This window comes from Motacilla alba, chromosome 3 (genome assembly GCF_015832195.1).
Source record: "Motacilla alba alba isolate MOTALB_02 chromosome 3, Motacilla_alba_V1.0_pri, whole genome shotgun sequence".
NCBI lineage: Eukaryota > Metazoa > Chordata > Aves > Passeriformes > Motacillidae > Motacilla > Motacilla alba.
In genome coordinates, this window is record NC_052018.1 from 99,565,505 (window position 1) to 99,593,087 (window position 27,583).

Sequence of the window (27,583 nt, forward strand, 5' to 3'; positions counted from 1 at the left end):
GGGCTGCCCCACCGCGGTCCCGGCACAGCCTCTGCCCCGGGGCTGCCCCACCGCGGTCCCGGCACAGCCTCTGCCCCGGGCTGCCCCACCGCGGTCCCGGCACAGCCTCTGCCCCGGCGGCCCCGGGCGCGGACGGCCATGTCCATGGCGGCTGCCCGGGCTCATCCCGCTCCTCCTCACGGTGGGGCCGCGCCGTTGTCGGACAAGCCCTTGAGGGAGGCAGGGGAAGGTTTGCTTTACCTTAAGAAACCTCTCAGAGAGCGCAGGTGGTCTCTGGTGCTCGGTACTTGCTTCTGGCTCTCGCTTGCCCGCGTTTACTTTGTCTCAAGGAGAAAAGGGAATGAGTTCAGGTGCAGTCGTTCGCTCGCTCCTGAGGCGCCTTCCTGTCCCCAACACTGTACTGAGCCAAAATCAGTCTCTAACACCTACTTCCCATTAGAGCAGACCTTGCCCCTTAAGAGCTCCGATGTAGAACTATAATTTTGTACTTAAAGCATTTCATCTGGCTGACCAGTTTTCAGCTTGAAGTATATTTGGTCCCTGATGTCCCTTAAATTAGAGGGTGAGGCAGTAAGTTTCAGTAATTCTGCTTTTTGTCATCTGCCCTATCTTACCTGAGAAATGAAAGAGGGAAAACAAGAATCAGCACTGCAGTCCTGATTTTTAAAGTACATTTTTCTTTAGGGAGGGAGTGTTGGTGTTTCTGGTTTTTCAATTCTTACACTGAAAGCTTCCCAGCTGCTATTTCATTGCACCAGACCATGGTTCTGATTTCATCAAAGTCAGGAAACATTCAGCCTTCACCCGTGCTGAACACACGCGGTTCTGTGTCAGGAACAGTTACACAGAAAGGAACAGAACCCGTTGGTGTTACAGATCTTGTCATGGTCATTAAACAGCCTTGAACAAATAATATTTCTCATATATAAAGTTTAATGAAAGTCAAAATCCAATCCCTGCTTTACAAATTTAATAAGGATATTTTCTTAAATCAGACTTGGATTTCAAATAAAACTTTGGCTTCAAAGACTGTGTTTCCAAGCAGAAAATTAGGTCAGTTTCAGTAACAGCTATCCAACAGTGTTGTCACAACCTACTGGAAACATTTCTAGACTTTAAATGAACTACAGTGCAGAAAGTGCAGCTCATACCATCCTCTCATGAAAGATTTCTGGGCTGAAATTTGTGGGTCCAGCATCTTTTTCAGAAGTCAAGTCCCTTACAGCACTGTAACAGAATGAAAACACACCTTCCACTCCTGGAGGATGATGAGGTCCCATGTGGAACAGAGAGCTGTAGGATGAGCCGGGCAGCAATACCACGTGCCAGTTTGTCCTGTTGCAGCTTTCCAGTTTAATTTTCTGCAGGGCAATCTCCAGCCCAGCAAACCCCAGTGCTGTGGCAGGTGCAGCTCAGCTCAGGATGTGCCTCCCTGCTGCAGGTCCAGCAGTCCAGGGGGACAATCATCCCAAGGAAGTTCATCACAGTGACTCTTCTCACATGGTCTGGAGCTGATAAACTCTTGAACCTTTCTTCAAAAGATAACCCTGATCATTTAGGGATCCAATAAAGCTTTCGAAATCAGATACCTGGGAAGATAAAAAAATATCAAATAGGAGAATGACATCTTACCTGATGTAAAGCAACATAAACCATTTGAAAGAACTTAGTGAAATGAATGGGCTAAGAATAGGCCAGTTTCCTTAGCAAACTCTTCACCGACCAGGAGGTCTCACACCATCAGTCCCCCCTGTTTTCTGCTTTAGTTACACTCTGATTTTACTGCAGTGTTACACAGAAGCAGCATTCTCTCCTTTATGATATGAAGAAAGGGTGCAGCTACATATGTATAAATTCCACTTCTGAAACAGAAGTATCTACCACAGAAATGCATGATTTCTACAACTCTCCCTGATTTCCAGGTATAAAACTTTGAATGGGCAAAAATACTCTGTATATGAAGGGAGAATTAGAGTTAATTAAATTAACTTCAATAAGTAGTCGATGGAGCAAAAAGTACAGTTATCTATCAAAAGTTCTGTTTGGCTGAAGCCCCCACAAGTACAGAATGCAAATCAATTACAGGACAGAATACATTTGCCATGTGTCCTAGATGAGGTTCCTTTCAACACACAACTTCAGGGTGTCTGAAGCAGGAATGGAAACCTGAAAGGCATATTTAATCCAGAGGAGGTGATGCAGAAACATTGCACTGCTGAAATAGAGCACGGACACCACAAGTCTAAACTTGGGAACAAAAATAGGTGTGTCCACTGGGGAGGCAGAAGGAGTGCAGCACTGAAACCACCATTGCCTTTCACAGATCAAACCAGAATCTCGCCCAGAACCTCATCAGCCTCATCAGTCGAATCAGCCCTTACCAGTGCAAGGAGCTGCTATTGCAAACAGCTGTGGGGTCAGTGAAGCTCACAGAGACACTTCAGGAGCTCTGCTCAGCCTAACAGCGGCACATTGGTTATTTCTGCCGTTGCCAAGAAGCACACCAGAGGTGCCTTTGCTCCTCTCCCTTCGGCAGTAATAGCTGTGGGTGGCCTGGCAGCGTGTGGTTGCTGAAGTGAGCTCACCCGTAGCTGCAGCTCCCTGGCGATGTGGCGCAGCTGCTGCAGGTCGAAGAGGTTGTTGTAGGTCCTCTGTGCCACGCTGCTCAGGGCAGACACGAATCTCTTGGCCTGCGAGCGATTGCTCATCCCAGACCCGTGCTGGGAGCGCTCAAAGTCCAGCTTTCCAAACTCATCCGAGTAGGTGCCCAGCATGCTAACAACAGGTTACAAAAACTCTCACCAGGACATAAAAGCAAACATACGTGGGTTTAATTCCCAAAATGTGACTGCTTGAGAGAGCTTTCAGAAGCCACATAGAAAACCACCCCCTATCAGGTCACTCTCTAAGGAGCTTAGACTAAGCATTCATCCAAATCACTTTAATTGTTCACCTGCACCAGAGAGTACTCGCAGGGGAGGAAAAACCCTTCAGCAGAGCCTCGCGTGTGTGTTACCGTGCCCAGACACCCAGAACCACTGTGACCACACAACTCACAAGCCTAAGCAGTTGTATTTGACTTAGAGCTGCTGGCAGCTTTTAAAGAGCAGCTAACAAATCCAAATAGCAGTATCATGGCTCTAAGCTTGATAAAGTGATTTCTTCATTGTGTTTGAATATGTAAAGAAAATAAGTTTCCAATGAATAGCACTGTGATGCTTTATTTATTTTTAAAGCAGTGTTTTCTATTACCTGTATTTCATTATCTCTATTACATCCTCAGCATCTTCCTTGGTAGATTTCTCTCTTAATTCCAGCCTTGATCGAGCCTTAAAACAGAAAAAAATACCACACAAAGGTTTAAGATATATCATAACTGATGAGAAAAAGGGCTACAGTCACTCTACAAGGGCTACAAGCACAAATTTTAGGAGCAGAGATAGAACCTAAGCCTACAGGATTAGAGGAAGATTTTTCTATTTTTTGTTAGCGTGTCAATGTGTCCTCCTGCATACTTGCACTTTTTTTGGGCTGTGGCTTGGAGTTCATTTGCTTTTTAGCAGTGTAGCCTTGTGAAACAGCAGATCACAGATAGTGTTGTTAAGGCAGTGTTAGGGAAAACAGAAGCAGTCTAGGTTCCAGGTGGGCAGCAGTTGTTTCTGCCTGCACCTACTTTTTCTCCTTTTGGGCAATGTGATAGATTCTCTTTCCATCTCCTCAAGGGTGTTTTGCTTTATAAGAAGTTTTAAGGAACAGCAGCTCTTAAGCACTTCTAAGCCTGATGCATTCTCACTTTCTTTTTTTTTTTAACAAAACAGAGAAAGCATAGGGGTGAATAAGCTGTGAAAAATGATAGGATTTGGGTAGTACCTCAGGAATAATCTCTTTGCTTTCAATCCCTTAAGCATTCCAGCTTGCATTTACCTCTGTCAGTCGAATCAGGGACTCCAGCTGCCTCGTAGTGATGGGGGTGCTGTCTGCCCCTTGGTTCTGTTTCCGGAGCTCAAGGTAGAATTCCTGGAGGACTTGTGCAGCCTCTGGAGATAAGCTTGGGTGCACGTACTGCCGAGCGTATCCGACATACTTCCTCAGCAGCTGATGAGGAATGGCATCAAAGCTTTCTCCTGTTGAGATCTATTACACCATTACAAAGACTTAGATTTCTGTCTGTCAGAATTCTATACAATAAAAATTTTAATATTAAATCATCATCTTTATGCTTTATCTGGTGAAGTCATCACTATAAGGGCTTTGGTGCTTTGTATATGAACAGTGTACTTCAAGTCCCCATGCTATGCTCAGACATGTAAACACACACACTTGGCCATTTCAGAAAAAGCAGCCAAGGGTTCTCATCTGCAATGATAGGAAGTGCCAAATAGAATTCGTTATAAAGTTAAATCCCTTCTCAAAAAGAGAAAATCCCAATTCCCACAGCTCCAGAGAATACTAAACCATCATTGCTGATATCCTGTTTCCAAAAGTGCATGGGTTTGCCTCTAGTAGGAGTGTTTCTCCCAAGACCTGGCATTTGACAATATCAGTTCTCAAAGCCGTCACTGAAGTCTAATGAGAAACATGCTTCCTCTCCTATACTTCCCTAATCCATGGATTTGCAGATGCCTGAGGATTTGCTTCCACACTGCTGTATTTTCATGTTATACCAAATTACTACACCCAGCCCCCTTCTGAAGCTCCTTATTGAAACTCAACACAGCAAATTGGCTTTAGAGCATCTCACGCAGCAGCCCCAGGACAAGTCCCACCTTCAGCCTCTCGAGCAGGGGTCGATCTGAGGTGGCCTGGAGGACAGAGTGCTCCTGGGAGCTGGCCCGTGTCACCAGGGCGCTGCTGCAGGCGGCGCGCCGGCCGGCCCGCATGGCCATCACGTGCTCGGACAGCAGGTGGTCATGGTCCTCGTTCGGCGTGTCCAGCAGGATGAAAACCAGATCAAATCTTGACAGCAGAGCACTCCCCATTCTGGAGGAAAGACAAGGAACTTGGAGTGCTTGGAGAAGTGGAAAAATTATAGCAACTCTGTTCCACTTCAACCATAGGTAAAAGATCCTGTCCTGTCATTCTGAATAAAGTACAACAGCAAGTTCTCTCTCAAAAGCCACTAAAAATTATTAAAGTTTGCGTTCACACTCCAAAATTCTAGAAAGCAATTAAAGCTACAAGACTGCCAGAAGCATCTACTCCTGAATGTGAATTATAAAAGCGGCATTTCAGAAAGGGCTCACTTTAGGTTCTCAGACACTGTTTTAGCTTTGTTATAATGTCCTCCAACGGGGTTTGCTGCAGCAACAATGGATGTCCGAGCTGGCAGACTGCAAACAATGCCAGCCTTGGCCAGGCTGATGCTCTGCTGTTCCATGGCTTCCAACAAAGCCTGGTGCTGGTTTCCCATCTTATCAAATTCATCTATTCCACAAATTCCTGGAAGCAATTAGAACAGGACAAAGATTTATCAGACAACACATTGACTGAAGGACGAGCGTGTCCTACAATCTAGGGCTACATCAGAAGTCCAACTTAGAACCCTAGGGACTGCAGGAGACACTGGAAAATCTCCATTTCAGCCAGCTTTGTTTTCATTCCATGGTAAAGCAACCAAACCACTATGAACTCAGCCTGACCTGGGGATGCAGCATTTTGGTGATTTGTTAAGATGACGAAACAAGCTTTTTAAAATTAGACAACATATCTCATAAGTGAGTCCTTTCTCAAAACCAGTAAGAGTGCAGCAGCTGATATCAAGTCAGATCCCTGAACAAAAAAAATCCCAGTTCTTTGACACAATAAGTCTAGTATATGAACTGGAGAACTAAAGTTTCCCTGCACTCTAGGAAAGCAGGAATTGCCCCCAGAGAAGCCACTGGAGAAGCTCAGAACTTCCCATGGTGTGGAACCCAGTATCAAACTTCAAATAGATATTTTTAGTCCACAGTTAAGCAAGCACTTTGGCATAGCTGAGACTCAGTAGCACACACTCTCCTTACATATGGCTACACAGAACCTGTGGCATTCCATGGATTACCTTGATCTCCAAGCACTAAGGCACCAGCTTCCAAGGCAAAATCTCCAGAAGTGCCATCTCTGGAGAGTGTAACAGTCAAGCCAGAGCTAGTGGAAGTATTACCACAAACATACACACCTCGAGGAGCGATGTTACACACAGCCTAGAAGAGAAACAAATACTTTTTCCCACCCCAAAGTGAAGAATTTTGTAAGCCTCATTCTAGAGAAACGATTCAAAGTGAACCCAAATTTGTTTCTTTCCACTGAATATGGCCCAACAGTAAAGTTCTAACTCCTTGCAACTCCAAGACACATACTTCTGCAAAGCAGTAGGAGTAACTTTTCTTGGATGGCATTCTTTTTTTAAGCAACAATATGAAAAAACAAATCAGTTACTCTATGCTGGTGAGTCCCCATTCAACAAAAGAATAATTTGAAATTTTTGTTTGTTAAGATACTTGCATGCAAATCCATCACTTTGGCTAAGTGCAAATCATATCCTAATGCAACATGTCCACGTTAGAAAGACTTTTTAAAGAAGGTCTAGGTAAATTCTGTCCCTCTTGCACTTCACAGTAACCAGGGAAAAAGACATGGAATTTAAAAATCATTCAGTTTAAGGAAAAAGAAAAATCTATTACTATTCATCACAGTCATGCAGAAATACCTACGTAGATCAAAACCCAAACACAGCATCAGGTCTCTTTCCCAAAAATATCTGTGCTAGCAACATAGAAATAGGGTAAGGAATGGAAGTAAACCTCACAGGAGGAGAGTCACAGGGTATCTGAATTTGCATTTATTCAAAGATTAATTACTTCATTTCACAATGGACCAGCTAAATGAAGACAGGAAGGAGTGAACCTTCTCAGTGGGGAAAAGGGTTGGTGACAAGAACTGTATAAAGGCAGGACAGCAAGCCTGTAAGCCTGTCCTTGAAAGTCCATGGGCCTGACCAAGGACACTGCTTTGGTGTTTTAACAGGCTCCCTGGATGGCAGAAGAGCCCTCTGGATACTCTCCTATACTAGAGGCATCCCACATGAAAAGATAGCTCCAGCAAGGCTCAGTCAACCCTTTGGTCTCAGCACAGTTATCCTACCATGGTTGCAAGTCAAGATAACAAGGAAATAGAGGAAAACAGAAAGTAGTAATAAAGGAAACCATACTTGCAACATTTGACTTTTTCCTAATCCCGGATCTCCAACAACCAGAACATGTGGATCTCCTCGCACTGGGATTCTGTTCTTGTCATCCACAAACTTCTGACATCCTCCAAACAAGGCCAGGGCCAACCCTGCCTTCACAATCTGTTGTGGTAGAGGCCAACACTGGTAAGCATTCAATCGTGGTGACCAGCACTGACAGCTCCCTAGAACTGGCTGCAATAACCTTTCCTTCTGGATCACTGAACTCAAGGGCATAAGGCTGCCACTCCCCTGACACCAAAAGAGACTGTGAGCCACAGCCACTTGTAAAAACAGTCCCTGCCCCTTCCCCTGTCCCAGAAAAGCTTTGTGAATCCTTTAGGAGTTGAATGTGGCACAAACATTTTGAACTGGAATTACAAGTAGAGTTTTTAGATTACTTACCTCATGGCCATAGATTGCAGGACAAAGAGAGCTGAAAAGCAAAGCACAAGGTAACATAAGTGGAAGAAAATCAGGTATTGCTATAAATAATCACTTGTCCTCTCTCTCATCACAGAACACCTTAATAAACATAAAATTTTTTTGGGTAGCTGTTGCTGAATTTCCAACAGAAATCAGCAGCATCAAGTTTCTTGAAATTTTTGGATAAGCAGAGATGACCGAAACAAGGAAAGCTTTTCACTTGAGTCCCCACAAAGACAAAGGAGAACCAGCTTCCCAGTGGTATCTGCACCTGTTCTTGTCTTAATCAAGTAACAACCTGTAACCCTCCTTTTAAAGTGCTGGGTTTGTGTTCTTTGACTCCACTGGGAGGGCCTGAGGGACATCCCAGGTAGAAGAGTACCTTTCAGTCTGAACTGAGGGTCTTTCACACCCTCTGCTCAGTTCTTGCACCTCTTTCCTCTACTGTAGAAAACTGGAGGACAAAATGGTACTTGTAAAGTTGAATTTACACGGTGAGGAACAAAATTAACTAATTGTTTTTCTACCCAGAGCTTTGTGTCTAAGGTTGAGCTAGAACACAGGCAACTTCTTGAATCTCTAAACTGGCTCTTAAAGTCCCAACATTCCCACTGCAATACCTCCCTCCCAAGTCACTCGCCCACTGCAGTTTCTTAGATCTCTGTGGTTTCTATTGCATAAAGCATTTCACAGCTTTAGGATGAGCTGTCACATTTGTCTGAAGGTGGTCACACCGATTCACATCTAATCCTAGACCCAGTCTAGGTCTGATACAACTTACTTCACAATGAGCCTGAACAGATTTTCCTCAGCTTGAATTTCTTGGATAGCATAGAGGTCTTTAAGGGAAAACTCCATGAACGATCTCTGAAAGGTCTCATCGTCAAAATTCTTCAGTTTTTGTCCTTTACTGTTGCTGACAGAATTTGCCTCAATGTACAGTAAGAACATACACTTGTCGTTCTTATTTTTAGAAGCTCCTGTTAGAAAAATTGAGAAAGGATGATGGAGCATTTTTTCTATCAGTAAATACTCATATTATCTACAAATGGCATAGAGCAATTCAGAAATATCATGTACAGTCATGTTCATATTTAAGTACTAAACATCTGCACTGGGTAAAATTGATGCAAAATAAGTTTCTAGTTACATTTGTTCTTTTAAGTTCCCTCCACTTATGTACACAATAAATATTTTCCTGAAATTGAGGATACAGGTCTAGAGAGAATTTTGTGCCAGAATAAATAAATTTTTCCGGGATTTTAAATTATTACGTTATTGTCATCAAAGCAAAGTTGAATATAAAATGTTTCCACTCAATATTTTGGGGAAAAAAAAAGATGAATGGTGTGGAAGCATTAAACACGTAGTGCAGTAATTATCAATTAATAATGAATAATTTTCTATATAGATTGATTACTGAGCAGAGAATGAAGTCTCAGAGTAAAACAGTCTTGCAGTTATTTGCAATGTATTCTTTCAGAGAGTGCACAACATATTTCTCCACTTGGGGAAAGGAAAAAAAAGGGTTGAAAAATTTCTCAAGGGAGGCTAAGCTAAGCTAACTCTCCTTCGCAACACTGTGACAGTTCTCTTAATGTCTGAAGGAGATACTACAGGGAAAATGCTAAGCAAATAATGCCCTAAAATAACTCCCCATTTAAAAGTTTGGTAACTTCCAAAGAAATTTACACTTTATGGACTTATGGCACCGAGAGCTCCAATTAAGGGGAGTGACTGTTGTTGTTCTTGTGTAAGCACTACCAAAAACCCCACCATAGCAAACAGGAGTTCTCAGATGCTGCATTTCACCTTCCTCAGTGCTTGCCACCTTCACTATGCCTGTGACCGTGACCATGTCCCCTGGGACACAGCTGTCCACGAGATCCTGGACCAGCTCACACTCGATGGTGCGCGGGATCCGTCCCGCTTCCCGCTGGTCGTCTGACATGAGCTCCTGCACCCTGCAACACACGAGGGGAGCTGGACACCACGCAGCACCTTCCAGTGCAACCGCAGCACACAGCACCTGCAGCTCTGGGCATCTTCCTCAGGCCAGCTTCACTAATGGGTATAAACCACGCAAAAAGCCCAGAAATGCAGTAGCTATGAACTCCGAGTTGAAATTCAGATTTTCTACCGCTAATGAGCATGTTCATGTAGAAATAAGTACAATACTTAAAGTAAAAGGGACCCATATAAAAAAAAAATTAAGAGCTCAGACATTATAGCCCCCATGAATTCTTAATAGTTATTCCAACCCTGGAAAAGTCCAAGGAATTCCTCAGACCATAACAAGAAGAGCAGTTGACTCTCTGGTTGTGACAGTTCCAGTTCTAGCTCTGCACCTGGAGCTCTGAGATTCCCTGGAAGCCAAGCCGAGCTTTACCGAAGAAGCTGTGATGAACAGCGCCCTCTGGAGCTGCTAACAGCAGCACGAGTTTTTACACGAGTATCACTTCAAACTAAGATTTTTAACCCTCCAGTTCACTTCCAGCTCATTCGGGTCAAGTGGCACAGCTGACCAGTATTACCTAATAGGGTTTTTCTAGCTGACTCACAGCTTGTTTAAGGGAATCATGAAATCGTAGATGCAATTAGAAATTACGGAGAAAAGCAGCGAAGAGCACAAACTGAGCATCTCTCCAACACCTGGGTAAGGGCAGAAGGAATTTCCAGGAAAGTAATAAAGGGTGGGTTACAAAGTATACCAGCACTTGGATAAAACAACTGCTTTGTGATACAAATGTTGGAGAGTGCTTGCTGCATAAGAGTAAGATTATAAAAATCACACAGTGTAACACAGGTTGAGCCATCCTGTCACTTTTTCAGTGTCCTGCCACATCACATTTTTGTGCTTACTTGACAGACTGCCAGTCCACTGTGGTGGTTAGAGGAGAGCTCCTGTCAGCTGTGAAGGACCGGCCGCGGCACTCGGGAACAAGGCACTGCAACAACAGGAATTCTGACTCATTCCCAGCCTTTTTTAAAGTCCTAGGGTGAAATTGTCTTGTTTGATTAAAAAAAAAAAAAAAAAAGATAAAGAAAGGAAAGCAAAGCAATATAATTCAGCATCATTTCAGGAAAAAAGACAATTAAATTAGGGCTACAAATTAGGATGTACATAATTAATGAGGATCTATCAAGCACAGACGCTGGAACTCTGACTCAGCTGTTAGAGCAAACAAGCAGAATTGTGAGACTCCCCTCAGTGAACTGGTTTGAGAATAACCAGGCACTGTCCTATGTCTAATGACTTCTTAAGTCCAGATAATAAAAGTAAAATTAAAATAGAAAGTTCTAAACAAAAAAACAAACAATGTAAGCATAGAAAACCACCACAGCAAGGTGGGTCTTTTTAACACAGCTGGTGAAATGGAAATTAAGATATAGTATTTTTTCCAGATTTCAGGGAATTTCTATGACAAAATTTCTTTTTGTCACATCTCCTGTTCCAGCAGCATACATTTTTTACAAGTAACAAGCGTCTGAAGTAAGAAAAGCTGCAAGGTATGTTTAGTTATTTTTCAATGTGTTTCAGTTGTTTAACCTAGCTTTAAAGACTTTTTTTTCCTTTTTTTAACACCTGTGGTGCTGCTTTTTGTGAAAACACAACAAAAAGCATGAAGTTCAGTGGTTTTGTCTTACCTTGGTGGGAAGGGTGTACTTCCCATCAGGGAGAGGAACACCCTGCACATCCCCACAGGCAGCACAGACAAAGGCCAGGTTGGTGCACAGGGGTTTGATGTTGCTGACCCTCACCACGGTGCCACGCAGGGCGATGTACTTGCCGTAGCAGTTGGCCCTCACGTTTTTCAGCTGGGTGAGAGGCTCATAGTTGTACACCCTGCATTAGCACAGAGAAAAAAAGGACAAAAATAACCCCCAAACCCATCCAAACATAAACAGACAAAAAATCCTACTCCCAATTAAAAAGGGTAAAATCTAGGAAAAAAACTACTTAGAAGTATTTTTTTTGGCGGATCCATGGTACAGTCTTTGGTTCTTGCTCTAGAAAGCAGCAGAACATTCAATACTCTCACAGGAATCAACCTCAACAGCCTCAAACAGTACAGTTTGTTTATCCAGTGACACCTCTGGCCTAGCAATACATTACTTTAAGATCATCCATAACTGTCTCTTTCCATAGTTTCAGATAAAGCCTGGAATTTAGACTTGCGACACAGAGGGATCAAAGTTTTATTGCAGCTCTTGCTGCTACCAGCAGGGAATTCAAAACAATGATTAAAAAGAAAATAATTTTTAAAAGGTAATTTGAACTCCAATAGAGCTTACACACCCAGTTCCCTCAGACACTTGAAGTGTGAGACATCACTACTTCTGATAGAGAAAAAAAGTTCTAAGGACTTGTTTCATTAAAAATTTCTCCAGTTAACAGAAATTTAAATCATTCTGCTTTTAATCAACACAATTCTATTTATAGAACAGTTGTTCTGCTTATAAGCCACTTCTCTACTTACAAGCTTTTCTAGTTCAAGCTGTTTGTTCAGCTTATAAGAAGGTTTCATTTCACTTTTTTCTTCACAAGGACATGAAGTCACAGTGAAGAGAAAAAAGCAGAATGTAGAGTGTTCTCCTGGAAAAAGCTTCACAGAGCCCAGTTTTCCCTCAAACATGAAAGCCATGCATGGACACTGGCAAGGATTAGCCAGGAAGCAAACAGCTCTTCTTTGGGAAAGAAGAAGTGCCCAGCACCCCTTACCTGGCATGGATGAGAGGCACGTTTATGACAGGTTCCCCTTGCAGGGGCAATCCCTCCTGCACCTGCAGCTCTGCCGCGTGTCTCTCCAGGTCCTTGGTGAGCACCTGCATGGAACAGGAAGGGGAACTCAGATGCCCACAGGAATTAAAACTCCCAACAGGGAGAGACACAGGTGCTTGAACTACATTCAGTTTTAGTCAACTGCTCCAATGATGAATAAGAAAAATGCACCAAGACCAAAGCAACTTCAAAATGTGATTTTGTGGGTCATACAGGAGGAGGAGAGATGGAAAGATTTGAGTTTTAAACAAACAGTAATTTGCCCTAAGGAAAAAAAACACTGAGATGTGGGGTTTATAACATAATGGCCTTTAAGTGTCACAGATCACAGATTCTTTTTTGTTGTGAGGGTTCTGCTTCCACGTATCAGAACCTCGTGTTTACCTGATGAATTGCCAGACCCATACACTGCAGTATTTTCTGAGGCATGTCCCTTAGTTCAGCAGATATATTTGGTATTGATTTAGTCAGCTCTCTGTCCTGGATTAGCTCCTTATAATCCACAAGAATGCTTCCTTTTCTTTCTATTTCATCCTGGGAAACATCATAAATGATAAAATACACTTCAAGTTAGAAGTGAAACACCTAAATTATGTCCTAAATGTTTCAGGTCCCTGATGGAGGTTAGTTTGATGTGAAAAACCACTAAAAATCTGTAGTGTTCTTGTATCAGCAACAGGCTGTTGGGGTGGGATACGTTTGGCTTTGTTTTTTACCTTGTCATAAAGCTCGATGCGCTGCATGAAAAACTTTTCAAAAGCTTGAGTCTTCTGGACAAAAGGAGACTTGTCATTGTAAACTAATTAGAAACACACCACGTTAGTGACAGAAATAATTCTTTCCACTTCACGAAATACGTAAACAGGTAATTTTACTTCCATTGTTTTTCTGCACTGCAAAACTACAGAATATGATAGATCTTCACAGGATCCCAGTAATGATCACAAAGGTTACAGTATATGATATGAGTGAAGTCTTTATTGTATTTATGTATTTATATATGAAATTTTAGTTGTTCTTTATTGAACTTATAACTCTACTAACACTACATGTAATCAATTCTAGAAAAAATTAATTTAAATACTTGCTACATGTAATTTTGGTTCAAAAATACCTTCAGAGAAATAAAGTTTCCAGCCCTTATAGGGGATAAATTGGTCCATCGTTGATTGGACTAGTCGAGATTTTGCTGGGGGAAGAAAAAAAAATAATGTGGATTGAATACGGATAGTGAAATGTTCCAAGTTTTATTCTCAGCGATTCTTTTGACCACGGGAGACAAACAGCTGAAATTGCCTCACACAGTGCGTTAGAAGAAAAGGATTATGGCTTCAGAAAGCAGAAGCACAGGGGCTGGCTCACCAGGTTCGGGCATCCTTTTGGGCTCTCCCTTCTGTCCTCTGCCTCGCCATCCTCCTCGCCATCCTCCTCGCCATCCCTGGAAGCCTCTGCCCCGGGCGCATCCCCTGCCTCTGAGGTCCCTGCTCATCTCCCGCGGCCGGCGCCAGTCCGGGGACGCGACAACAAACCGAGCTGAGGAAACAGATTTTACCAGAAGACACTTAATTTAAGCCAGTGCTGTTTTCCAGAGGGGACCCCGCGGCAGGCAGGCCCTTTCTCCCCCGGCACAGCGCCGGGGAAGGCCCGGAGCAGCGGCGCCGCGGAGCCCCGGGGTCGGGCCGGTGCTCGCCGCCCTCAGCGGCGGCTCCCGCCTCCCGCGCTGCCGCACTGCGCAGGCGCGCCCGGCGGGGCCCCGCCCGCGCGGGTTCGGCGCCTGCGCGGGGGCGCCTGCGCGAGCGGCGGCGGCGGCGGCCATGGAGGGCGGCCCGGGCGTGCGCATCCGTGAGGGCGACTGCGCCGTGCTCAAGCGGGACGAGGTGTTCAAGGCGGTGTCGGTGCTGCGCCGCAGGTGAGCGCCGCGCCGCCGGCTCCCGGCGCCGCTCGGGGCCTCGGCCGCGGTTTGCGCCTTCCGCCCCCGCCACCCTCGGTGCGGCTGTGGCGGGCCCCGCCGCAGGGAAGCGGGTCCCGGTGCCGGTCGCTGTCCCGGTGCCGCCGCGCCAGGCAGGAATAGCGGCCCCGCGAGGCTCGTGTGACAGGCGGCGGGAAAGGTTTTAATGTTGTCTCGGTCCCTGGGGCAAAAAAAAAACCAAACACCTAAAACCCGGCAGATCTGCTGGGCGCATTGCTGGTGAGACTCTGGAAGAGGCTGCCGAGGGTGTGGCGTTGCCGGTGTCGGGCTGGTGCCGCCCAAGCGGAGCTGAGCAGCGTGCTCGCCGAGGCGCGCAGTTGGTGCGAGGCGCTGATCGGCAGTGCTCATGGCCCTGGGCGTGCTCGGCTCCGCTCTGGTTAGCTGCTGCCTTGGAGGGGGTGCCAGGAAAGGGCTCCCGTTTCTTTCTCCCAGGCCAGCTGGCATGGCAGGAGAGCGCCCGCAGCCCAGCAGGGAATGCTGAAATCGCTGGGCACAGCCTGGGCTCTTCTCCTGGCAGCAGGCAGTTTTGTAGAGCAGTGTGTGGAAGTCAGAGTTGGGTAATGTGGCCAGGTGGCTGATTCAGTAGGATGGAGATTTTAAGGTGGTATGCTTGAACGGGACTGGTTTGAAAATGGTGTCGTTCAGTATTAGTGATGAGTATAATTTGCATAATTACGGCTCATATTGGCAAGTTTTGATTTGAATGTGAGTGTGGCATAGAGCCTGGTACCTATTTCATTTGCCGAGATTGGTATTTCCAGGGATAGCAAGGCAGCATTTGTTGGTCAGTCTGAAAGTTAAAGGCTTTGTGGATCCTGTTTTTAGTGAAGGAAGAGAAAATGCACACCTGCCTTGGTGCAATCAAAATTAAAGGGATGGTAAATTTAATTTTTTTAAAATGAAACATTTCAAGGATTGCTGTCTGTTTTCTTCATAGTCTTTTGGCAAAGGTTATTTCAGAGGAGCTTTGCAAAACACAGGACCATGTTCATCTTTTTTGCTACTACTCTGCAAAACCCAGCTTGGATTTAATATATTTCTGACCTTCTGAAAAATGATGCTGATAGGTGCCATAGCTTTATTTTATCTGTCATTTGAAAATTCTTTTGAACTGGAAAAAAAAAAGCTCTTCCTATATGGTCTATTTAAGTTCTTTGTTCTTTTCCTGACCAATTTCAGTTTAATGTGGGTTTTGTGGTTAATTTCACTCTTTGTGCTTGTCCTGCTTTTCTTCTGTGATATAGATGAAAATGTCATATAGAAAGCTGTAGTTTAGGCTCAAGTATAGTGGGCTTCAGGTACAATAAAAATAATGCTTTAAGTATTACTCACTTTTCTGTTATTTCAGAAAAATAATTTTTGAGAAGCAGTGGTTCTACCTGGATAATGCCATTGGACATATTTATGGAACTACGTTTGAAGTAACCAGTGGTGGAAACCTCCAGCCAAAGCAAGAGGTGGAAGAGACTACCACAGGTATCCCAGAGGACTGACAGTTGGAAAAACTCTTTCAAACTAATTTGTTTCTTTGATGATACCAAAGAAATTGGGAAAGCTTTCTATTAATCATTTGTTAACTACATGCTGCTCATATTCTTTCTGTCATAGAAGTGCATGGTTTTGTCTGGATCAGTGGTTTCACCAGTCCTGTAACAAATACTCTTTTTAATGTGGGAGAAAATTGGAACCTTAGTCTGGGTGATTTTATTTACATTCAGTTTTACCTCACATATTACATTTCCTTGCTTAGGCTGTACTTTGCAAGGCCATGAAAAATGTGTGCTTAACCATGAGAAATCTGCTTTCTGTGACACTAAAATCATGTGTTTCTCCCACTTATTTGGAGCTAGATTTTACAAATCTATATCCTTTTCCTTTAGAAACAAAGGAAGCAGGGACAGATAATCGTAACATAGTTGACGATGGGAAGTCTCAAAAACTGACTCATGATGACATAAAGGCTTTGAAGGACAAGGGTATTAAAGGACAGGTAAAAATAAGGTTTTGGTGTCATTTCTGTGCTTCCTTGATGGTTATATTTTAGTTTCTGAAAAAGGATATTCTTTTTATCTGTGCATAGATTTCAGTGCTTTTTCTTTGTTCATCTGGTCAAGTCTTGTTTTTTTTGGTTTTACAAAAATACCAAAGCTGTTTTCAGAGAAAACTTTATGTAAGGTTGGCGATTTTGTCAGAGGAGAGTAAAGAATAAATTTTTGTGGCATCAGAAATCATAACAGATAAAAAAGTACAGCTCACATAATCACCATTCTGTTTTGCTTGTGTATAAGGTTCAAAATACTATTTCTGTATTACAGAGATATTAAAATTGAGCAATAATTAAACTATCAAAGGTGTAGGAAAAGATTATGGCCAAGCAAAGAGGTTTTATCAAATGACACTGTGTAACAAATGTACCAGCGGTGTGCCTGTAGGCTGTGCCTGCCACACAGGGGTGATGCTGGTGCTTTATCTGTACCTGGAAAACTGAGAGTGCTCCCAAGAGATCAGTTCTGCTCTGTTAGAAAAGGGGTTGGTATTTAAGCCTGCACCTTTCATAAAGTAAGGGATCTTTAAGCCCTCTTAAATTGTTACCAAGGCATTGCAGCCAGTTCTGTTCTGCAGATGGTTTCAGGCACAATCCTCTCTGGTCTTTGGTTTATCCTTTCTAATAAAACCAGGAAATTGCTCATGCTTACCTCAAATTCATCTCGTTTGCATCTTGCTCTTTGGAGCAGGTTTTCTGCTTTTGCCTGCTGAGTTCAAGGAGTTTGGAATGGTTCCTCTGTTTCCGTGGTTGTGCTGCTGGTTGTGTTATCTCTTGGAGAAGAATGTGCTAATCAGGCTGACAGCTTTGATGGTTTTTGTTTTCACTATCCATGGCAGAAGATCCCTCTGACTTTCCTGTGTGTCCTCAGCAAGCCTGTGCCATGCATCTCCTGTGCTTTTATTAACTCTGCTTTCTGGACTGTAACTGAATATTCATTTTAAGCTACATTAGCAGCAATAGATATTATTCCTCCCTAAATGTCTGTTAAAATCTGAATTCCTGTTTGTGAATGGTGTGTCTTGGTGATGCAGGATGCTTCCCTGTTTCCTCACTGTAAATTTTACTGGAACATTAAAAAAAAAAAAAAACCTACAAAACAACATAACGCAGGCACTGAATTTATTTTTTTTTCTTAGAATAAAGCAAAAAATAAAGAGATTCTGTTTCAAATCATTAATCACACATATTAAATGTTGGAAGGAATAATGGCCTGAAAAGCACAATAGGAAGTGAGGAATACTTGCACCACTCTTATTTGAGCAGGTTTTTAAAGCACAAGGGGAGCTGCAGTGTCCACACTGAAAACACTCCCTTTTTCGTTTGTCCCCTCCATGTTTAATCAAACCCATAATTTTAGCAGTTAAACTACTTGGATCACAGAACCCAAAACAGCAGCATTTTTGTCCTTGTGTTGCTGGCATGGAGATAAACCCCAAGCAAGGAGGATTGGTTTGGTTTTGCTGGAGATTCTAGTGATCCCTACAGCTGGAATCTGAAAGCATGAGAAAGAGTTGGGTTGACAAAGGGTGGAGATTAGAACAGGGAGACCAAGAAACCAAAACTGGAATTCTGGGAAGACCTGGGAGCTAGAGAAGGAAAAAAATCAGGAGGAATATTGCAGGAAGTAATAAATGCTAGGGAGTTGGACATTGTGCAAGGAATTGGTACAGTAGTGTGGCAAAATCTGTGAGACTGAAAACATTATGGGAGTGAGGGAGATGTCTGGTGATTAACCAGAGCAGAGGGAAGGAACTACATGGAACAGGGAAAAAAGGTACCCTCAGAGGTACTGGAATAATCAGAGAGACCCAAAGAGGGAGTTGGATTAAATGAAATGTTACTGAATATTTCAGGATGAAAATTTTCATTTCTATGATTTTTAGTCAAAACAATGTGATTAAGTTCCTACACATAGTCAGTGTAATGCCTCTCTGGTCCTGTTGGTTAACTGAGATTGGCTTTGCCATCAGTGTCAGGAGAAGTTCATGTGTATAGAAGTTCCATGCCTCTACTGGAAGAAAATATTTTCAGTGCTTGTTTGAAAAAATACTGTCTATGAAATGAATGAGAAATAAATGCTAGCTGTAACAAAAATGAATTGTCTCTTCCAAGGAAATAGTTCAACAGTTAATAGAGAACAGTACAACATTCAGAGACAAAACAGAATTTGCTCAAGATAAATACATAAAGAAGAAGAAAAAAAAGTAAGTGAATTTTAAAATGTGAAAAATACTTGGTAATTCCCTAAATTGTTGAGATTAAAATAAGAATATTACTATGTTTTTTTACAGATATGAGGCAGTTATTACAATTGTGAAACCATCCACTCGCATCCTTTCAACCATGTATTATGCAAGGGAACCTGGAAAAATTAAGTGAGTTTTCATTTTGTTTCTTTTTTCAAATGACAACAGAAAGATACTTTAATACTTTTTAAATACCTGCACTATACCAAAGTATACAGGACTCACTTTTCTTCTCTTTCCCTTGAACGTAAAGATTGTGATTTAATGAAAGATAATGTGATACTGAAAATTAATTAATATGGCAGCAAACAGTAGAACTCTTTTGCATGCAGCACCAGGATTCCCCATTTCCCTGTCAGCGCCACCTTGCTAATTGCGCACACGGACAGAAGTTCTTTGATTTTCTAAGGTGCCTCTTACCTGCTTTGGTTCTGGCTCAGTAACAAGACAAGCAGCCACTTACCACAGGCAAGAATTGTTGTCTTTAACCTGTCAGGGATTCAAAATCCTAAATCTCCAGAGTTTAACAGCCTGTGGGTAACACCGGGGTCGGAGTCAGACGGGGCCATGGCTACAGGGATCTGGCCCTGTTTGAGTTTCACCCACCTCACCTAAGAGATACATTGTTGCAGACATTAACAGTGGACCGATACATTTTTTAATGAAGCAATAGTAGATCTAAGATGCTGGGATTTTAAATCTTCAAATATATGTTATTTAAGGCTTCTCAAACCTTTTCCCTACTCCTTCCAACATCTCTGCACTTGGCTGCTTTTCACTATTGAAGATGAGTTGTAATTTCTGTAGCTTCCACCGAGTCTCTTCAGTGCATGTGCTGGGTTTTGATCCTGGGTTACAGGTGATGCTGGCTCCTGCAAAACAGGTGAAAACTGCCAGGGACTCATTATTGGATCAGGAAATTCATCCATACCATTTGCTCTTTACAAAGCTGACATGCCAGAGAAAAAACAAACAAAAGCTTGAAAAAATACTTTCTCTGACTGGCACAGCACAAGATGCCCACTTTGCCGTGGGCACCCTACTGCTTATCCTGCTTTTGCTTTTCCCGGCCGATTTCTTGTTGGCTCCAGTTCTAGTTCTTCATTATCAGATGTGTAATTACAAGTTTCTGTGTGGTGACTCTGAAGGTCATTGATGCTTTTTCCAAACCTGCCTGCTATCTAACTTTTTTTGGCAGGCTCCTGGGCTAGTAGGCAGCATCTGTAAGCAAACTGATGTTTGTTCAATGCCTCTTGTCTTCCAGCCACCTGAGATACGACACCCTGGCTCAGATGCTGACTTTGGGAAACATCCACGCTGGCAACAAGATGATTGTCATGGAAACGTGTGCAGGCCTGGTGCTGGGGGCTGTGATGGAGAGAATGGGGGGTGAGCTACACCAGGGGGGATGGAAATACACATCTGCGGGACACTGCTGAAAGCAGCACTCCAAAATGCTTCCTCAGCTTTTGAAATCTGGTCTACCAACACCAGAATTCAAGGGAAAACTTGTTTTTCCACTGGGGAAAGTTTTTGCATCAGTTGGATTTTTTTTTTGCAGTATTTAAAAAACCATAAAAAAAGAGACTTAGATTTGATATAATTGTTTATATAATTAAATTTATAGCCTTGTATGTAGATCTGGTTTCGTTCCTTTCTTAGCACTATGACATTAAGATCAGAAAAAGCTGTAAAGAGCTTGTGTGGAGATTCTTCCCAGACACCTGGGAGTCCAGGAAAGTGAATGGCAGAAAACAGGAATAGTGCCACTGGAATTCTGACAGCACTGGAAATGTTGCAGTTCCTCTTGTTCACCGCACCAGTCCTAGTGTGTGTTTTGAAAGTATGTGACATTTCCTTTGCATAGTCTAGGAGAAGTTTGACTACTGATTTGTCTTTGAAACTCAGTTATCACTTTCATTATTCTAAGACACCAGGTAGAGGTGACAAAGGTGACAATTATATTCCAGAAGCCTGGAAAGGCAGGAAGTGATGTGATGTGCACACCGATGTGCTGTCTGTTGTCTGGGAAGCACACAGGCAGTGCTGCTACAGATTGGTTTTTTGGCCATAGGGCTACTTCTTGAAGTAAAGAAGATGCAATTTCAGTTCACTGTTGAGTGTGTTTAACATCTCACAGCTCTTCCTTTAGGGCCTGGATATTCAAGAAATTCCCTGCCAAATAAGGCTCTTTAAATTAGCTTTTGGGTTTTAACCAAGCAACCCCATAAATAAGTAACGGTGACTGTACCATTTTGCCTTTTAATTGTTTATTAAATTAGGTTTTTTTAGCAATTTGTCACTGCTTCTATGAGCTACTAGCTCATATATGAGAAGAAAGAAGCTAATGTCAGCGTCTGAGCTAATCCTAAATACATGTTTAATACACAAATATTCCATGAGTTACCTTGTCCTTCTGTGTTTCAGTAACTGTTGTTCTTTCAGTAAAGGTTTTCTACCTTGAGGCGTACTTCCACAGCTTGTTAAATTTGATGGTTTGATTAAAAGAGGCAATTTACTTCCTTTTTCTTAAATGGACCCTTCATTTAAGCTTTTTAGAAAGAATTTTAGATTTTTAAGAATTCTGGCTTTCCAATGTGTTTTGATTCTTTCCCTCCCACAGGCTATGGATCCATCATTCAGATGTACCCAGGAGGGGGACCTGTTAGAGCTGCCACCAGTTGTTTTGGATTTCCCAAACCTTTTTTTGATAATCTTCATGAATTTCCTCTCAGCAAAGTGCAGAGTCTCCTGTCTGGGACATTCAGTACAGAGACTCTGCCTGCAGACCCTGAGGAGAATGCACTGGTGGAAGAGGAAAGCAATGGCTTGAGTGAGGAGAAACAGACTTCCCTGCAGGAAACAGAGGAGGAACCTGCTGCTGAAGCACCTATGGAGATCAATCCAACAGAAGAGCAAGACACGATGGACATTAATGCTGAAGATGTAGAATTTAAAGAGAACAAAGAAAAAGAAAATAAAGAAAATGTAAGAATATTTGTTGTGGCTGCTCAGGTTTCACCACATACGTGGACATAAAATTCTGCTGTCTGATTCAGCCCTGCTGAAATGCAGCTTAGTCAGGTGTTTAAGTGGAACTCTGGAAGTTGTCTTTTGTCTTAAACTAAAATTCAAAAACTGAAAATGCAGTCCAGGCAATAATGATTTGATAAATAATTACCAGTTAAAGTGCCAACTGTTTGTGTTGTTGTTCAAAGGTTCGGGAAAAGCAAATAAAACAGTGGGAGAGAAGGAAAAAGCTGAAAGAAGCTGCTGCTTTGCTGAGAGAGAAGAATGCTGATGGGTGAGTCTGCTTAGAGCTGTCATAGTTTGGGAATGGTGTTCCCAATTTAGTGCTCCCACTGCAACACCCCAGACCATGGGGGCCATGGGATGGCACAGAGAACTGGGGGCACAAAAGGCACTGGTTGAGATTTTTTTCTTTCATTTAAATGGCTTGAAATGATCTAAAAGCCAACTAAATATGAGGAAATAGTAAAAATTTTTAAAAATCTATCCAAAGAAAACCAGAACACAGGTAGAATGTAGTTCAAAATGACTCCCAAAAAAACCCCAGGATTTTAATTAGCAAAGTAGAACCTGAGGTTTTAAGTTCATTAAAGTGGAACTAAATTTGTTGTTCTGGGTTGTTTTGGTTTTTTGGTTTTTTTGGGGTTTTTTTTGTTAGCTTGTTTTTAGAAACTAATTTCCTTTTTACACAGGGAAAAAAACCACATAACTTTATTTTACCTGCTTTAGCCAGGATCAGTTATTCCCAAGGAACAAATTAGCACAAAGATTTAATATCATAAATTTAAAATAAATACAATCAATGTATTCCCAGAAATTGAGCTCCAAAATAGTGTAAGACGATTTGTTGGGTGTGACTTTTTCACTGTGTTCTTAGCAAATGCTGAAGTGATTCAAGATAACCAGGTAACATTGATTCAGTTAATTTAATAACATATTAATTTGTTTTCCTCCAAAGAGTATTGGTTCACTGGCAATGGAGCTGTTCTGCTTGGATAAATTTTACTGCACATTTACTGGTTATTTTCAAATGCTTGGATATAATTTTTGGGTTTTACCACTATGAAATGTTTTAACTCATGCTCATTTATATACCTCATGTGGCGTATTTAAGTGCTAGCATTTACAAACATGCAGAACCAGGTAATTCTGTGTTCTCTGAAGCAATGAAGTGCTCAAGGAGGTTTGTAAAAGCTCTGAACGTCCGTCTGGCAGTGCCTGTGGCTTGACCGTGGAGCTGCCTGAATAGTGGCAGTGTTTGGTGCTGTTTGCTGCACCATCACTGTAATTAATGTCTGTGCATGATCTGGCAAAGGCAGAATTAATATTTGACTTCACTTGTAATTTCCTTCTGTGTAAAACAGCACATTCAGTTGTTGATTGAGTTCAAGGAGGCCTGTTTAGTATTTGTCTCTTGTTTATTTGTTTTCAATCACTTTTATCCTCCTTTTGTCCTCTGTAATGCGTGAAAGCTGTAATAGATGACATTGCTGAAGGTATGAGTGATTCCTGGCTTTAGGAAGCCTCCAGCAGGATGGGGGTAAACAGAATTTATGTTGCCTGAGAGCACTGTCCCACAGGGCTGATCCCCTTTCTTCAGTCATCTGCCTTTTATAGGCACTGCTCCTTGAGATCAGGAGCCCCAGAAAACCTGGCACAGAATAAGGACATGCTTCAAATTAAAGACTAGAAACAGACAGGGAAAATAAGGGTTCAGAGATTTTTTGCAGGAGAGAAACAGGGAAAGGATAGGGAAAAAGGTGCTTACCATTGGAGGTGGGGAGAAAGACTGTCACTTACTGGCAGAGTAAAGAAAAGCTGTTCATTAGGTGAAGGTGGGTACCAGCTTTAGGTACCTGAATTTAACAGTACTTATTACTGAATGTAGAAGATACCATTCCAGTTAAATTTCTACCTTCTGTGCTGTTGTGTGGTAAAACATTGTTTGTCCTGGATCTGTTGGTTCAATTCTTTTGATGAGAGCTGAGGTCTGATGTTAGGCCACTGAGGGGAAAAAGGCAGATGTTCATTGGGTACTTGGTATTCTTTTAAAGACTTTAGAGATACACTGTTCCATTTTCCTGACACTATGGAAGCAGAAATCCTGAACACATGCCATGTGTTCAGAATTAGACCATCTCCCTCCCTCTGCCCCTTCCTGTTCCCCCCTCACCCACTGCATCCATTTTGTGCCTGGCCAGGCTCCCTGCTGGCAGCAATCTGTGCTGCCATATGAAAGAGCAGCATTTGATTTTGCCCAGTCTCTCAGCCCTCATTTCCCTTCCTGGAGCCCCTGACAGTGCCAGTGCAGCATTCCAAGGCACAGGATGAGTCTTTCCTTTGTGGCCTGCTTGGTTCATGATGGAGCACAATTCCTTTGAGGTTTGCATTTGAAGTAAATGGTCTGCAAGGCCATGGCTGGCAAACAACCAACGTGAGAACAATTGAAAAAGAATTATCTCACCTCCTTATCTCTGTTGTATTTACAAAATTGAATTGAATCAATTTTTACTTCCCTTTTGCCAGGCAAGTTTAACTCTGCTCCAGTGCTGCATATTCCCCTGGAAAACAAATGTTAATTGATGGGGCATCTCAGTAGTGTCTGTACACTGTGAAGGAGTTTAATTAGCCCCTTCTTTCTGCACAAGCACAACCTAATAGCTAATTAACTAATTATCAACCATTTCTTGCAGTGTAGTTCAGCAGTGACATTTTTGGATTAAAACTGGAGACAGTGGTAGAAAATGTCAACCATCTCTAGATCTAAGTTATTGTGTGATGTTTAAATGAGGATGGAGAACAAAACATGAAGGCTTTAGGTTATCAAGGACATAGTTTCTTTTTAAAAGGTTTTTAGTCATGCCTATTAAGGATTTGTTCTCTCTTTAAATATTGTTTTTATATAAACCTATTAAATGAAGACTACTCAGTCTAAAGAGTCATGACTGAGGTTACATTCTAAGCAACATTTGGCAGTCACAAAACTTAAACTGTATTTGGAAAATGGTCTCGGGGCAGAGCAAGCAACGTGACATTTCTTAGACTGTAGGAATTATTGTGGAACCTGACACAGCTGAAGTGAGTGCTCCTGCAATGTATTTAATATTCTGCACTTCGGGGAGCAATGCTTCAGCCTTTTAATCACACCAGTAGGAAGTAATGATTTGCTTTTACGTTTGGGGAGTTGTCAGAGCAATGGAAACATGCTGATGAGACACTTCTGAGCTGTAATTGATTGCTGTGCTAAGTAGGAGGAAATGTCACTAGGTGAGCAGGTTTCAGAAGCAGAAAACTAATGTGCATGAAACTTTTTTTGCAGCTTAATTGTAGCCAGCAAGTTTCATCCCACACCCTTGTTACTTTCTTTACTGGAATTTGTTGCTCCTTCGAGGCCTTTTGTTGTCTACTGCCAATATAAAGAGGTAAATCAGGATGTTACTTCAGCTGTTACAGTTCAAGCTTGGTGCCATTCTGCCGTGTAACCTCCTTTCTGGTTTTTGTAAGCCATTATTAGAATGTTACACCAAGCTGAGAGAAAGAGGTGGAGTCATCAACCTGAAACTGTCTGAAACCTGGCTACGGAACTACCAGGTAAGGATGGCAGTAGGGGGCTGCCAAAACCATGGGAACTCTGGGGAGCAAAACGTTCCCTGAAACTAGGGAGGAGGGAGGTTGGACTGACTGAGACAATGTGTAAGCTCAGGCATTTGCTCTACCCTGGAGTACTGCGTGTTCTGAAGAGCTTTAATGCTTCACTGTCACCATTTCCAGTGGAAAGACTTTACTTGCTTGCATTTTATTAAACAATTGCTGAAATATTTGTAGGAGAATGACAGGGTTAATAATCCCTAGATGTCCACACAAGGTGGGCCTGACCAGGGGTCCTGTGTGCAGGCGCAGTGAGAACAGCACTGCAGCGTCCTGGACACAGGTAAAACCTCTGAGACCTGCAGTGGCAGTCAGGGCAAGGGGGAGGCACAGCTGGAGGGACAGTCCTTACGCAAAGGTGTGACATGGCTGAAAGGGATGGCTCAGTGCTGTGGCTGCAGAAAGATGACAGGGACAGAACTGGAAATCACAGAATCCCTTCAGGCTGGTTTGTGCAGCAGCTGTGGTTTCTTGCAGAGTACCTCACTTCTGAGCACATCATGGCACTTTCATGGGCCTCAAACCTTGCCTTTATAATATATATTTATATTTATTTATATAGATATTTATTATATATACCTTTTTTTGCTGGCAATGCCATGAAGAAGTAACAAGTGAGGCAGCAGCTTGTATTATTATGGATTTCTACAACTGGATTCTCCTCTGCAGCTACTTTAAAGATGTAAACACTTCCCAAATGGCTGTTTGTTGTTGTGCCTGGGAAAAAAAATTACATCCTGTCCTGTAAGCTGAAATTACTCAACATGATGTGCACAGAGTGGATTTTTACAGGCGCTGGTTGTGGGATGTGTTTTGGGTGTGTTTTGTTGTTGTTTGTTTGTTTGTTTGTTTGTTTGTTTGTTTTAAAGGTTTTACCAGATCGCAGCCATCCCAAGCTGACCATGAGTGGAGGTGGCGGGTACCTCCTGTCTGGCATCACTGTCATCTTGGAGAAGGGCAAATCTGATTCCAGTAACTCAGAGGCACTAAAGATGGAAGAGCCATCATCTAAAAGATGCAAACTTCAAGACCTTCCTTGTTAACATTTGGAGAATGACTCATGGTTTAGATCTCAGGAGTTTAGTGAAATAACAAGTCCTTTCTGTGCTGTTGGCAGCACAGGGCTGTGCCTGTCGTGCATCTGTCAGGGAAAGCAGCAGAACTGTAGGAGAGGGAGGACTCACCTGCTCCTTAGCAGTTCACATCATCTGAATGTCAAGGAAAACCCTTGGGAGCAAACATCCCACTAAACTCACAGGAACTTCAAGAGGAAGAGAAGATCAAGAGAAGACAAAGCCTCAGTGCAGGCATTCTGTTTGTTGCCAAATCTGAGTATGAGGTAGGTTTTAAAAGGTTGAGTTGGAATCAACACATACAGCTTAGCTTTCCATTCTCCCAGAAAGGCATCATAGGATTCCTCTCAGGATTCCACATGGTGATCTGCTCCCACTTGGGACATAGAACTCAGCTCTGTTCAGTGATTTAAGAAAGTAGAATGAATACAAAAAAATCATACACTTTTTGTTATCCCAAAGGAACAATAAAAAGAGAAATCTAATAGTAGAGATGATCCCATGCTTACAGCATGACTTCACATTTTTCTGAAATACAGAGGAGAAAGTGCATGTTCTTAAATTAAAATACTAAATATTTAAACAATGTCACTAATAATATTATCTGTCATTTTCCGAGACATTTGCTGAGAGTTGCTGTATGTTTTTAAGATATTACTATTTTGAAAACTGCTGTATGTATATTTATTTATTCTACTGTTAGATCTTTCAGATGTCAGGCTTTTTTAATTGATTTTTTTTAACTTTGCATTTGCCATTTCAATTAAACTACAGGGTGTTTTCCCTAATGAGATTCATCTTTTTTTTCTTACTTTTCCCTCTTTTTAGAAATAAAAAGGTCCAGCATAGGCTTTAGGAGGACAGTACTCTGCTGGCTGCACCCCATTACACCCCAGAGGGAGCTCATAGGGCCAGGAGGGCTTGGAGGGCCAGGAGTCCCATTCTGGAATTCCCTCATCAGTGTCTGGACTGACTGGACAGAACCTGGAGCTTTGGGATCAAGTGCTGAGACTTGATAAAGCTGTAAAATTCAGTATTTTGAGGAGAGTAATGCTCTTTTAGGGCAGCCTTAGCTGAAAACAGTGGTTGTATTTCGTGGAAAGCAGCAGTTTATTAAGGTTCCTCTTGGGAGAACAGGTACACGACATCTTCAG

The 27,583-nt window shown here is 42.5% G+C and overlaps 2 protein-coding genes across 6 annotated transcripts; one reads left to right on the forward strand and one right to left on the reverse strand.

Moving 5' to 3' along the window:
- Positions 1-915: 915 nt before the first annotated feature.
- MCM8 (minichromosome maintenance 8 homologous recombination repair factor) lies at positions 916-14,133 on the reverse strand. The gene is made up of 18 exons (XM_038133723.1): positions 13,779-14,133; positions 13,531-13,605; positions 13,133-13,215; positions 12,801-12,950; positions 12,357-12,460; positions 11,282-11,480; positions 10,496-10,581; positions 9,446-9,597; positions 8,415-8,613; positions 7,613-7,643; positions 7,190-7,330; positions 6,041-6,182; positions 5,244-5,439; positions 4,767-4,980; positions 3,925-4,134; positions 3,253-3,329; positions 2,586-2,775; positions 916-1,589 (listed from the first exon to the last, which is right to left on the reverse strand). The coding sequence occupies exons 1-18, from the start codon at positions 13,903-13,905 to the stop codon at positions 1,497-1,499; spliced, it is 2,469 nt and encodes an 822-aa protein (XP_037989651.1). The 5' UTR covers positions 13,906-14,133; the 3' UTR covers positions 916-1,496.
- A 51-nt stretch (positions 14,134-14,184) lies between these two features.
- On the forward strand, positions 14,185-27,098 carry TRMT6 (tRNA methyltransferase 6). 5 transcript variants are annotated; one of them, XM_038132108.1, is made up of 11 exons: positions 14,185-14,325; positions 15,734-15,861; positions 16,266-16,375; positions 18,545-18,636; positions 18,724-18,807; positions 19,943-20,067; positions 21,302-21,666; positions 21,897-21,982; positions 25,028-25,130; positions 25,213-25,299; positions 26,226-27,098. In XM_038132108.1, the coding sequence occupies exons 1-11, from the start codon at positions 14,231-14,233 to the stop codon at positions 26,397-26,399; spliced, it is 1,449 nt and encodes a 482-aa protein (XP_037988036.1). In that variant the 5' UTR covers positions 14,185-14,230; the 3' UTR covers positions 26,400-27,098. The 5 variants fall into 5 exon arrangements, with proteins under 5 accessions (XP_037988036.1, XP_037988041.1, XP_037988038.1 ...); XM_038132113.1 differs by lacking the exons at positions 16,266-16,375; positions 18,545-18,636 and having other exon boundaries at positions 14,246-14,325; XM_038132110.1 differs by lacking the exons at positions 14,185-14,325; positions 16,266-16,375 and having other exon boundaries at positions 15,731-15,861; positions 18,545-18,640.
- Positions 27,099-27,583: the final 485 nt, after the last annotated feature.

Excerpts from the sequence above, each read along its gene's own strand:
- MCM8 (XM_038133723.1), bottom strand. The coding sequence starts at position 13,905 with ATGAGCAGGGACCTCAGAGGCAGGGGATGCGCCCGGGGCAGAGGCTTC. Across the intron at positions 12,951-13,132 it reads GCATCGAGCTTTATGACAAG|GATGAAATAGAAAGAAAAGG; the intron begins GTAAAAAACAAA and ends GATGTTTCCCAG. Across the intron at positions 7,331-7,612 it reads CTGCAATCTATGGCCATGAG|ATTGTGAAGGCAGGGTTGGC; the intron begins GTAAGTAATCTA and ends CTACCACAACAG.
- TRMT6 (XM_038132108.1), top strand. The coding sequence starts at position 14,231 with ATGGAGGGCGGCCCGGGCGTGCGCATCCGTGAGGGCGACTGCGCCGTG. Across the intron at positions 25,131-25,212 it reads TCTACTGCCAATATAAAGAG|CCATTATTAGAATGTTACAC; the intron begins GTAAATCAGGAT and ends GGTTTTTGTAAG. Across the intron at positions 25,300-26,225 it reads CCTGGCTACGGAACTACCAG|GTTTTACCAGATCGCAGCCA; the intron begins GTAAGGATGGCA and ends TTTGTTTTAAAG.